At 52.3% G+C, this 11815-nt stretch overlaps 1 protein-coding gene across 1 annotated transcript; it reads right to left on the reverse strand.

Moving 5' to 3' along the window:
* Window positions 1–1275: 1275 nt before the first annotated feature.
* Window positions 1276–11435, reverse strand: LOC123396348 (uncharacterized protein At4g06598-like). The gene is made up of 5 exons (XM_045091301.1): window positions 11337–11435; window positions 10225–10911; window positions 3146–3221; window positions 2913–3039; window positions 1276–1987 (listed from the first exon to the last, which is right to left on the reverse strand). The coding sequence occupies exons 2-5, from the start codon at window positions 10893–10895 to the stop codon at window positions 1779–1781; spliced, it is 1083 nt and encodes a 360-aa protein (XP_044947236.1). The 5' UTR covers window positions 10896–10911; window positions 11337–11435; the 3' UTR covers window positions 1276–1778.
* Window positions 11436–11815: the final 380 nt, after the last annotated feature.

An 11815-nucleotide genomic window follows, 5' to 3' on the forward strand; every position in this document is an offset into this window, starting at 1 on the left:
GTGGATTTTTAAGTTACTTGCGGAGGACGGTGTCTGGCAAACACTCCTTAAACAAAAATACATTGACACAAAACCGTTGTCACGGTCCTATGGAAACCTGGTGACTCGCATTTTTGGGTTGTCCTAATGGCAACTAAGAAACACTTCTTCCGCTTTAGGGTATTTAAGATTAAGGATGGATCAGAAATTAGATTATGGGAGGACAAGTGGTTAGGAAATACCACCCTTTGAGAACAATATCCGGCTCTATATAATATTGTGCGAGAGTGATACGCTTGCTCCTGTTATGCGGGAGTGATACGCTTCCTCCTGTTATGCAAGATTCACCATCGAATGTGACGTTCAAACGGGACTTAACTGGTATGAGTCTACAAGTCTTGAAATGCCTTGTTGGGTCGCGTGGCATCAGTTCAGCTGACATAAGGTTTCGATGAGTTCCGTTGGAATCTATGTGGGAATGGAAAATTCTTGGTGGATTCCATGTATAGGGCTTGGTACAAGCTGATGTGCCAGTCGATAATAACAAAAAATATGACGCATGAAGGTTCCACTCAAATTAAAGATATCCGCATGGTATCTTCACAAAGGTTTCATTTTAACTAAAGATAACCTCGTCAAACGGAACTGACATGCCAACACGAAGTGCGTATTCTATCCTCAAGAAGAGACAATAAAACACTTATTGTTTGATTGCCAATTTGCACGATCTATTTGGTCAGCTATCCAAATGCTTCCAACTTGTATCCACCAACTTCAGTTGCCAATGTTTTTGATAACTGGTTATTTGAGATTGATAATAAGTTTTGAACCATTTCAAGGGTAAGAGCGCTTGCCGTCGCTCGCTGAGTAGAAATGATAAGGTTTTAATAATAAAAGTAGAAATGATAAGGTTTTTAATAATAAAAATTCTTCTCGTTTGCATGTTCCGATTTCTCTGTTCGTGGCCCACCTTACAACGAATGGAGTTTTAAAACCTTTTTCCTAAGACTTCTGTGCGATTGGAGAAGGTGACGAGGGATATTTTTATCCCACATGAATGGCAACGTGATCTCCGCATAGGTCCTTCTTAGGCGACGACGATTTACGTCTACATCTGTTGTTGTATTATTTTTCGTACTTTTCGACTGTGGCTGTGTACATCTTAGATATGTAGAGGCCAGATGTAATGCTTAAAACTTTTTAAGTAATAAAAACCCTTCATCAAAAAAAGCTTCTAATAAAGCTTCTAATATTATGCATAACTGGATGCTAAAACAATTGCACACCTCACAGATATCAGAAACCAAGAGTGTTCTAATCCTATATTGCTGAAGAAAACAAGTGAAACTGAACTACAACGCGTCAACAACACTATCTGCACTAGCTTATTGAACATTTGGCGCACAGTTCTCCCGGATGTGGCAGAATAACGATAGGACCTGCTCAAGTCCCATTCGTGAGCCAAACTAACAAGAAATGCAACACTAAATGAATGAATTACAACCTTGATCTGCAAGAAAAGCATGGCCCTATGAATAGAAAAAAGAAAAACCAAACACCTCCGACTGGTCGAGCGTGTCAACAATGGTTATGCGCTTAGAGGTGACCATCAGGTGCAAATTCCAAAATAAAATGAACATCAGATCCATTATTACCTTTCCGGCATTATTCACCATGGGATTTGATTCCAGATTCACAGTCACCGCTCCCCTCATCATGCAACCAACAACCACTAGATAGTGATGACACAGGGGGTAGCAGTTAAGCTTAACTCTCAGAATCACAAGCTCGAAAGAGGCTTAAATATGAAGGTCGGGGACAGCATCAGGCCCTGAGTTTGAATCATTGTGTTTCAGAGACATGCTTGCAAATTGCGAATCGAGGTCTCTGCTGTTACTACGACTGTGGGCAGGGGTCTGCTGCTGAAGTATGTGTTGTTGCTGTTGCTGCTGCTGCTGGAACAATAATCTAAGACGGACTATTTCCCGTTCAAACATCTCCTGTTGAACTGCAGCATTGGAGGAAAAATACTTCAAACCTTGTTTCATAATAGACAAACTTCATAAGTAGCTCAGGGTGAACATATGAAACATTTCCCCACAAAGATGGAAAAGGAAGAAAACATATGAAAGATTTCTGCAGACTTTTATCATGAAACTGTAAATTTATGGTTAATCGCATTCGTTCTTGACAGGCCAATTTCTTTTGCCGACTTTTATCACTGGTCACGGTATGTTACCAGATCTGTGGGTTACACTATTTACAGCATATGAGCATTGCATATGGACATACACCATCTAAGATATGTCTCCCTGTATTTTATCCTATATTCTGAATAATAAAGGCATCGTCATCATGTAAACAAAACACACCCTAACAGAAGAAGGTAAGCATACACCAATGCCTCACCACTCACTTGACTATGGGTGTAGTAGGAACAAGGGACTATGATTAGCTTAGCAAAACATGGTTTCCTAATATCAAAGCTCCATTCTCAGGTCAATACAGACAATTTGCATACAGCTTGCGGTGTGAATGAAAAGTAGTGTTAACAAACTAATTTATGCAACACATGTAAATACGGAGTAGTAAGCAAAGTAAAATAAGCCCTTGAGTTTTGCAATGATAACACAATCAGCAACAACTTGTCCAATCGCATATTTCCTGTCCATCACAAAGATATTCAATACAAAAACAACAAAGCCTTTAGTCCCAAACAAGTTGGGGCAGGCTCCACAAAGATATTCAATATCGAACATATATCGAGGTTAAAGTAGCATGACTGCAATTATGCAAAATAAGAGAATCTAAATATCAAAGTACAGAACACAGGGACTTCATACGGAAAACATCAAAAGAAAGCCCGACGGGAAAAGTTACTTGCACTGCATAGTGGAGTATTATAAAAGCCAGCAGGGCACATACATACTCACCACGTTTTATTACATGCTCCTGAGATAAACTCTCAAGCCGCTGTTTCAAGGATTTGTTCTCCAGGTCTAACATGATATTTTGTTGACCTAGAAAATCCATTTCAGCTGAAACTTCTACCCCTTGTGTCTGCAAAAATTAAACAGATTGAGCATTCTCATTCTCATATATGTTTAACATAAGTACATAACGCTAACTTCTGGTAGAGAAGATTGATGCAGTTCACTTCAGTAACCTGTAAGGCTTGAACTCTGCTCTCGAGCTCTGCAATGTACTGGAGCTTCCGGACACGAGACCTCTGAGCATATTGCCTGTATGGACATGAAAAATAAAATGGTAAACGTGAAACTTCAAGGTTTATCAGTAACTCGGTATATTATAATTGGAACATGATCACACATGTATGCTGCATGTAAAGTTCCTTGATGACAGCTTGAATGGATGGCTCCGCTCTCCCCCCCACCTGCTCCCGCCCCGCGCGCCTGACCTAGCCACCACCAGCCTCGCCGCCGTCGACTCCACGACGGTAGCCCTCTCTAAGCCCCCCCCCCCCTCCCCATGGCGTCCTCCAGCCCCCGATCCGGCCAGCGCCACTCGGCCCGCTGGCTGGACTCTGACAGTGACGGCTCCAGCGCTCGCTCCTATGGCGACGTCGCCGCCTCCGCCTCCCCCGCTGCGGGCCCCGTCGCTTCGTCCGGGCGGGCCACTCCGGCTGCTGCCCCTGTCGGGCGGGCCGCCGTGGCTGCCACCATGCGGGTCCCGGCAGCCACACGTCTTGGCCCCCGCTCGGAGATACATCGGGTGGGCAGCCTTGTCCGCGAGCCCGCCATGGACCAGGACGGATTCTAGCAGCCCCGGTGCAGGCTTCTCCGCGGACACTGCCGTCCTCGACCTGCTCCTGCGCCGGCTTCTCCGCGGCTGTCATGCTCCCCCTCCCCTGAAGCTGTCGCCGGGCTCTGCTTTCGCTGCCTCGAACCCGAACACCCCGTCCACGACTGCACCAACGATGTCCGCTGCCGGCTATGCCTCATCTCTGGCCACAGCTCCAGGGCTGGCCCACTTTATCAAGCAAGCACAATCGGACGCGGCACCACTCAAGGCAAGATCCTCACAAGGAGGAACAGCATCAATACCCACAGGGGGCCTCATCAGGATCCCTCCGGAGTGGCGGATATTCCGAGGCGAGACCCAGCCTCAGGAGTCAAGGATGACGAGGAGGAAGGACAGGCGAGCAGCAGACAGCAGGACGGAGCAGTTTCCCCTTTAGTGCAAAGGGGGCAAGGACGAACCGGGGTTCCCAAGGCATCTTTCAAAGGTTTCCTTTATGGTGCAACAAGGCCATCGCTGCCCGCCAGCCAGACATACGTCATCCATGGACCCGTCCCTGCAGCGCTGGCAGCCACTTTGCAGGCGAAGACTACTTTTGGACAGGGGAAGCATGTTCCATTGTCCCCCTTTAAAATTGGCCGTTGTGGGATCTCTTCCCGCCGAAACGATAAGGGAAGAGGACCGGGGCCGCCACTATATATAGAGAGAGTAGGTACTTCATAGGGCATCGATTCATTGATTGGCCCACTGGCACCACACAAAGGCCACCCAGCCTCCGGAGGCCCTCGAACACTATGCTAGTTCATCCACCAACCTCCACGAGAGGCAATCCACCAAAGCAGGAGTAGGGTATTACGCTTCTCAGCGGCCCAAACCTGGGTAAACTGCCGTGTTCTGTGTCTTCCTCGCCATCGAGTGAGTTCTCTGCCATCCCCAGCGAGTAGCGAGTTAGGTGAGGCGAGCCCGCGAGAGATCTTCGTACACGCGTCTAAGTTCGAATCCTTAGGGTTTTGCGGAGCCCGAAATCCGACATTTGGCGCACCAGGTAGGGGGTGTGTCAAGGTCTCTCCCAGGGCTCGGCCCGCTAAAGCTGGTCACACTCATGGTAGGGAGACGGCGAATCCGCGCGGAGAGACGGGCCGCTCGTGTGGCGCGGCCGGCGCAGGCGGGCCGGGACGCCCTGCTACGCTCCTCCACCCCGTCGGCCGACATTCACACCGGACGGGCTTCCAACGAGCGCCGGGGGTTGCCGCCTTCACCTACCACATGGCATCCCCCCGTCGCCCCGACCCTCCCCCATTCCGAGTCTGTCAACACCCGACGCACAGACATGTCGCGCTCATGGTGGCGCATGAGCTCAGGCGGTGACACGCCGCCGCGTCGGCGAGACCCAAGCGCGCCCCCGTGGGAACCGTGCTCGTCAGCCCGCATCGCCAGGGGCTACAACAGGGAACCACGCGGGCGCGTCCCAAACACCCACTCAGGCCTGCCCCCACTGGGGATTCGGCGGGAGCGCTGGAGGCACGGGATTTGGCCGCGCTAGGGAGGCGTCGTCCAGCGTCCCCCGGCGTGCTTCACGGAACGAGGATGGAGTACCGGAGGCCCGACTACATCAACCCCTGGAGGCGCGCGCAGTTCGACGACAACCACGTCGGCACACGTCCGGGCTAAGGAGGAAGCAGCGCAGACCATCACTGCGGCAGGAGGCACGCGCGCGACCCCGCGGGCAACCCCCGCGCAAACAGGTATGAACAGCACTGCGTGGGTGGCCCGCGGGGGTGGCTTCGCGCGGACGCCCAGCTCGGGTGTCCTCACGAGGCACACCTGCTGGCCGGGAGCTGCTACGGGCAGACGTCTGGGTCTGGGGACCTCTCGCCTGGGACAGGGTGGACGCACCCTTGTATCCAGGCCGAGAGGCCCCAGCCTGGGAACGGAGGGTGGAGCACCCGCCCATGTTCCCGGGCCAGACGATCCTAACCTGGAGGCCGCGGGTGGTATATACGTCCCTGCCTCCGGGGCGGGCGACGCCCGCCTGGGGACGGAGGGTGGAACACACGCCCATGTCGCCAGTGCGGGCTTCGTTCGATCGCCAGCGGGTGTTCGGGTACCCACCGTTGCCCTCAGGTTGGGCTAGCCCGGCCTGGGGGCATGGCCCAGGGTACCAACGTGGGAACCTGGGGGGGCCCAGCGAGGCGCGTTGGGGCAGCGCCCCGGGAACTTAGGACCTACCGTCTGGACGAGCTCTCTGGCCAGCGAGCGCTGGGGGCTCCTCCCACGCTCGAGGGCTCGCTCAAGGCGGACCACGCCACGCCGCTACAGCCCGGGGACCACGAGCGGGGCACGCGCCTGTGAGGCATGAGGCTCCCCAAGCGTCCCCGGGACCTACATCGATCCGTGACGCCTCCGCATCGTCCTTCAATCCTTCCGGAACCTACTTCATCCCGTGACACTCTCACGTAATAACAAGCTGCGGCTGTATACGCCCGGGGCCCCCCGAGGACGCAGAGGGGTCCCTCCCACGCCCAGTGGATGACCTATGCTCCGCGCTGGGTGAAGACCGTGACACTCTGCCTCACGCCCGAAGAAGAAGAAGTCAGCAGGGTTTACCAATGACCCAAAAGGAATCGGGCGCCTATGCCTTAGGGGTAGGGACACTCGCGAGGCCAAAGCGTCCTCGCGACCTCCCATATACACCCCCCCCCCTCGTGACACTCACGTAATAACGAGCTGCGGCTGTATACGCCCAGGGACCCTCGAGGACGCGGAGGGGTCCCTCCCACGCCGAGTGGAAGCGCTATGCTCCGCGCTGGGTGGAGACAGAGGCGGAGAATAGCTTAGGTGTCGGACGCGGCTGTTTTCTCGTTCCTTTCTTGCGTTTCAAGTTGTGACCCTCAAGAGACGGAGGCGGAGAATAGCTTAGGTGCCGGACGCGACAGTTCACTTCGAGGACTTTTGAGCCTGCCTCGAGGGATTTCAGGAGGTCATGGCAGAGGCCTGGGGCTCCGTGGATGACACTGACCCGTTCCAACGGCTGGCGCACCGGCTCCAGGCCACCGCACGCAAGCTGACTAGCTGGAGCGCGCGCACGGTGGGCAATGTCCGGAACAAGCTCGCCATCTCCCATGAGCTCCTGCTGAGATTTGACAAGGCGCAAGAGGACAGAGCCCTTACCGCCCATGAGGAGTGGTTGTGCAAACAGATAAAGGGCTCTTACCTTGGGCTTGCACCACTGGAACGCGCCATAGCTCGACACCGGGCACGCATCGCCTCTCTCAAGGACGGGGACGCAAACACCTCCTTTCATCGGCAATGCTCCTATCGTCGTCGGAAGAATCGGGTGCACTGCCTTAACGTCGACGGCAACACGCTCACCGATCATGTCGGCATGGCCATCGCCACCTTTGCACACTTCGACGAGCTCCTGGGTACCGGGATCGGCAGTAACTGCACCTTGGACCTCTCGCAGCCCTCCTCGGATCTCCTTGAGCTGGACGCGCCCTTCGATGACGAGGAGATATGGTGCGCGGTCAGGAGATTGCCGGCGTGCAAGGCTCCGGGACCCGACGGCTTCACCGCAGAGTTTCTGCGCGCATGCTGCCCACGATCAAGGCCGACTTCGCCGCCGTCTTCCGGCGGCTCTACAACCTGCGCGGACGTGGGTTCTCGCGCTTGAACCAAGCGTTGCTCCTGCTGCTTCCCAAGCACGCCGACACGGGCTGCCTGCGCGATTATCGGCCGATCAACCTCATGCACCTTGTTGCCAAGATTTTCGCCAAGGTGCTCTCGCGCCACGGCTCAACGCCCTCGTCGGCAACAACCAGAATGCCTTCATCCACGGGCGAAGCCTGCATGACAATTTTGTGTTGGTCCACCAATTTGCTCGCTTGCTGCACCAGCTGGGCGCGCCACGCGTCTTATTAAAGCTCGATCTCGCACGGGCTTTTGACTCGCTGTCCTGGCCCTTCCTCTTTGAGGTGCTGAGGCAGTATGGCTTCGGGGACCGATTTCTAGAGTGGGTGGCGATCCTACTATCCTCGGCCAGCACCAAGGTGTTGCTTAATGGAAGCCCTGCCCCCCCTATTTGGCATCGTCAGGGCTTGCGCCAGGGTGAAATCGGTACTCAGTGCAATCCCGCTACACCAGCTGCTCATATTGGTGCTGCCAAAGAAGATTCTCAAGATGCTTGAGAGGATCCAGCGAGGGTTCCTTTGGGCCGGCCGCGTCGAGGCTAACGGTGGTCACTGTCATGTTAGCTGGCGTCGGGTTGCACGCCCAAAATGCCTTGGTGGGCTCGGAGTGCACGACTTGGAGCGCACCAGCATGGCGTTGAGGACTCGTTGGCTATCATGACAATCCCGCTACACCAGCTGCTCATGTTGGTGCCGCCAAAGAAGATTCTCAAGATGCTTGAGAGGATCCAGCGAGGGTTCCTTTGGGCCGGCCGCGTCGAGGCTAACGGTGGTCACTGTCATGTTAGCTAGCGTCGGGTTGCACGCCCAAAATGCCTTGGTGGGCTCGGAGTGCACGACTTGGAGCGCACCAGCATGGCGTTGAGGACTCGTTGGCTATGGTTCAGCAAAACTAATTAACGTCGTGCATGGGTTGGGCTTGACCTCCAGTTCTTTGCTGAGGAACGCGCCTTCTTTTTCGCGAGCACCCACACGATCATCTGGAACGGCGAGAGCAGTAGATTCTGAGAGGACCGGTGGATCAATGGCCGCTCCGTCTACGAGATCGCGCTCCTGCTCCATGTTTGCATCCCCAAGCGACGAAGAAAGAGCAGGGCGGTGGCTGAGGGCTTACGGGCCCACCTTTGGGCGCGCGACATCCACGGTGTCCTGGGGGTCCACAAGATCGGGCAGTACTTGCTGCTTTGGGTCTACTCGAGAGCGTGTCACTCTCCATCGAGCCGGATAAGCCGGCTTGGAAGCGGAACGAGGACGGCACATACACCGCTAGATCTGCCTACCACGCATCCTTCCACGGATCTATCGCCTCGGATGACTGAAGCTCATCTAGAGGAGTTGGGCGCCACCGAAAGTGAAATTCCTCCACTGGCTCGCCAGCTTAGATCGCTGCTGGACGGTGGATCGGCTCGCTCGGCATGGAATGCAGCACCATGCAGCTTGCCCCTTGTGCGACCAGGCCCCGGAGACGTTGCACCACCTCCTGCTATCATGCCCCTTCTCGTGGAAGGTTTGGCATGAGCTCCTTCCTTGGGTGCGCGCGACCTGCAGACCGCCCGACAACGAAAGCTCCCTGCTCGACTGGTGGCACCATGCTAGGCAGGACACCCCTCCGCTGATGCGTAAGGGACTTGCATCTGTGGTGCTCCTGACACCTTGGATGATTTGGAAGCATAGGAAGATTGCCTTTTCGGTCGTGCGCAACCGTCAGTCCACACTCTCGTGGTTAGGATCAAAGACGAGGCCAGCCTTTGGGCCACTGCTGGTGCCGAAGGGCTTAGGGTTGTGCTGCCAGCCTCATGGGATGTGCACTAGTGGCCGTCCGATATGTGTAACCACCTCCTAGGAGGACTGCAATTTCACAACTATCTCTCTTTTCAATGAAATGAAACGCAAAGGTCCATTCCGTTTTCCCGAAGAAAAAAGTTCCTTGTAGACTTCAAGTTAAATAGCAGCTATAAATTTGGACTTGCTGCTTTGCGTATCAAAGATGCCACAGCCAATACACAAGTCAAAGTTGTAATGAAATATATAGCTAACCAGTACATGCACATTTGTAGTCTTCTATTCATGTTTAGTAGCACTCATTGGTGTCCGTTACTCAGACAGTATATCAGAGCGGAAAAAAGCCAAGCTTGTGTGTGTATGGAAATTGGTGTGCAACTATGAGCCAATCTTCACCAAATGCAGCTTGCAGACTCGCCACCGGCACCATTGCATCGTTAAATTGTTAGGTAGCACTTATTGAACTATGTTGATTGCTTAAACAGCAAAACATCATAACTACACACTCATAAAATGCAGTATAAACAAGTAAATGGCTATGTGCACCTTATAGATTTACAAGACAGTGAGAGCATGTACTCCCTCTGTTTTTATTTACTCCGCATATTAGCATTGACTGAAGTCCAAATTTATAAAGTTTGACCAAGTTTGTAGAAAACAAGATGAACATTTGCAGTAAGAAATTTATATGATGTGAAAATATATGCAATGATGAATCCAGTGGTATTGATTTGGTGGTGTATATGTTAATATATTTTTCTACAAACTTGTTGAAAGTATATAAAGTTTGACTTTAGACAAACCTAATATGCAGAGTAAATAAAAATGGAGGGAGTAGATTTTAATGTAGGCAACACAAGGGTTGGCGATGAGCTTAATGTAGCAACTCAACGGCCTATTCCAACTATAATACATTGTTAATTATCAGGACTGGTGTTCCATGAACATGAAATTCTATGAAATTAACATGACTCTTGGAAGTGATAGTGATGGGCAAAAAATTGGTTAAACTCACTGTTTGGCGCATTTGGTGTCTGCCTCTGACTGAGAGTGCTTTAGGTGTTCGTCACTATCGTTTCGTGTTGCTCCAACCATGATATGATTATGAGATGCATCACCATATCCTTTCATATCTGCCCCATTCAGCATGGCATCATGGTGCCCACCATTCTTCTCCCTCACTGGCAGCGGCATGCTATCCCTCACAGGAAGTGGAATGACACCATCCTGCAGGAACATCTGTCTGGGATCCCACTGCGGTCCCTGCCCCTGCGGCCGCCCAAATGAGCTCGGCTCCTGAAAAAACTCTGGTGTGCGGCCCCAAGAACCAACTTGTCCTCCTGTCCTCATTCCATCAAACACACTGCCACACATGCCAGCAGAGGCAGCGGCGGTGGTACCGTCAAACATCGTGAACGAATCGCTGGACGACCTGCGGTGCCCTGGGCGGCCGTGAGGCCGCGCCGGTGAGTCGGGCTCGTCGAGCAAGTCATCAAGCCACGAAGGCTGTTCGTCTACGAGGACGCTCTCCGACGACGTGCGCTGGTGGCCTTGCCGGTGGTGAGCTTCCCGCGGCCGCGCGATCGGGCCGAGCTCAGCTTGCGGCGACGGCGACGGCGACGCCGCCGAGAACGGGATGCGCGGCGGAAGCAATGCCTGCTTCCTAAGCCTCCCGTTCGCCATCATGGCTGACTTGACCAAGCTGCACAAATCGCAAAACAAATGACAGGAGTGAAAAATTGAGATTCGGAAGAAAAAAATTAACACCAAAAACTACATCACGAATTTTTTTATAGAATTCAGGTCGGATTCCCGGGACTCAAGGGGCAGATCTCGCTAGAAAGCCCCTAGAATCGGATTGGCTAATTCGCATCAAGGATGCCACATCTGTGCGCCACAAGCATCGACTGCTTCCAAGAACTGCTCAAGGTTTAATTTTAACACGATTTTGCAAAGAAAAAATAAAGATTTTCCCAGAGATGCATGAACGACAGGTTACAAAAGTAGATTGTAAGAGAGTGGGAGTCGATTGAGAATTACGCAGATAGAACCATGTCGAGACCGATGAATCCGTACAAAATAGGAAATAGCCTTACAAAATCGGAATCAAATGGAACAACATATTACCAATTGGGCGCGGCACCAGTGCGTGGCCGGCCTCTTAAATTGCGGAAGCAAAATCCTGATTCTAATTTCAAATCTCTCTCTCCCTCTCCCTCTCCCTCCCTCCCCCCCTCCCTCTGGATTCGGAGCTTCAGCCACGATGAGGGGAGAGGATAAAAGGAGAGACAAATCAAATAAGCCGAGCGAACTATTTATAACGGCAACAAATTTTTTGACTTTTGACGGCTACGATTGGATCTTGCCTTAGCAGAAACTGGGACAGATCGATCGATTTATGCCCGTTGGTTTGGCAACCCAATGGGGGTATGGTAAAATGCTTGGATCGAATAACTTCAAACCCTAGTATCTACTGCCGAGTAAAATGCAATCTCTCAAAAGGTCGCATTTGTTGAGTATCGTGCTTGTTTAAGATACATAGATAGATTAAAATTTGTTTTTGACTTACTTATAGTTCAAGATGCTCATTTACTTCTATATATATA

The sequence above is a fragment of the Hordeum vulgare genome, chromosome 5H, assembly GCF_904849725.1.
Source record: "Hordeum vulgare subsp. vulgare chromosome 5H, MorexV3_pseudomolecules_assembly, whole genome shotgun sequence".
NCBI classification, from domain to species: Eukaryota; Viridiplantae; Streptophyta; class Magnoliopsida; order Poales; family Poaceae; genus Hordeum; species Hordeum vulgare.

What these genes read in the sequence shown, in the direction of transcription:
- LOC123396348 (XM_045091301.1), bottom strand. Translation starts at nt 10,895, where the DNA reads ATGATGGCGAACGGGAGGCTTAGGAAGCAGGCATTGCTTCCGCCGCGC. An exon ending in GACACCAAATGCGCCAAACA is followed by an intron (nt 3,222 to 10,224) that starts GTGAGTTTAACC and finishes ATGTCCATACAG; the next exon opens with GCAATATGCTCAGAGGTCTC. An exon ending in GCAGAGTTCAAGCCTTACAG is followed by an intron (nt 3,040 to 3,145) that starts GTTACTGAAGTG and finishes TAATTTTTGCAG; the next exon opens with ACACAAGGGGTAGAAGTTTC.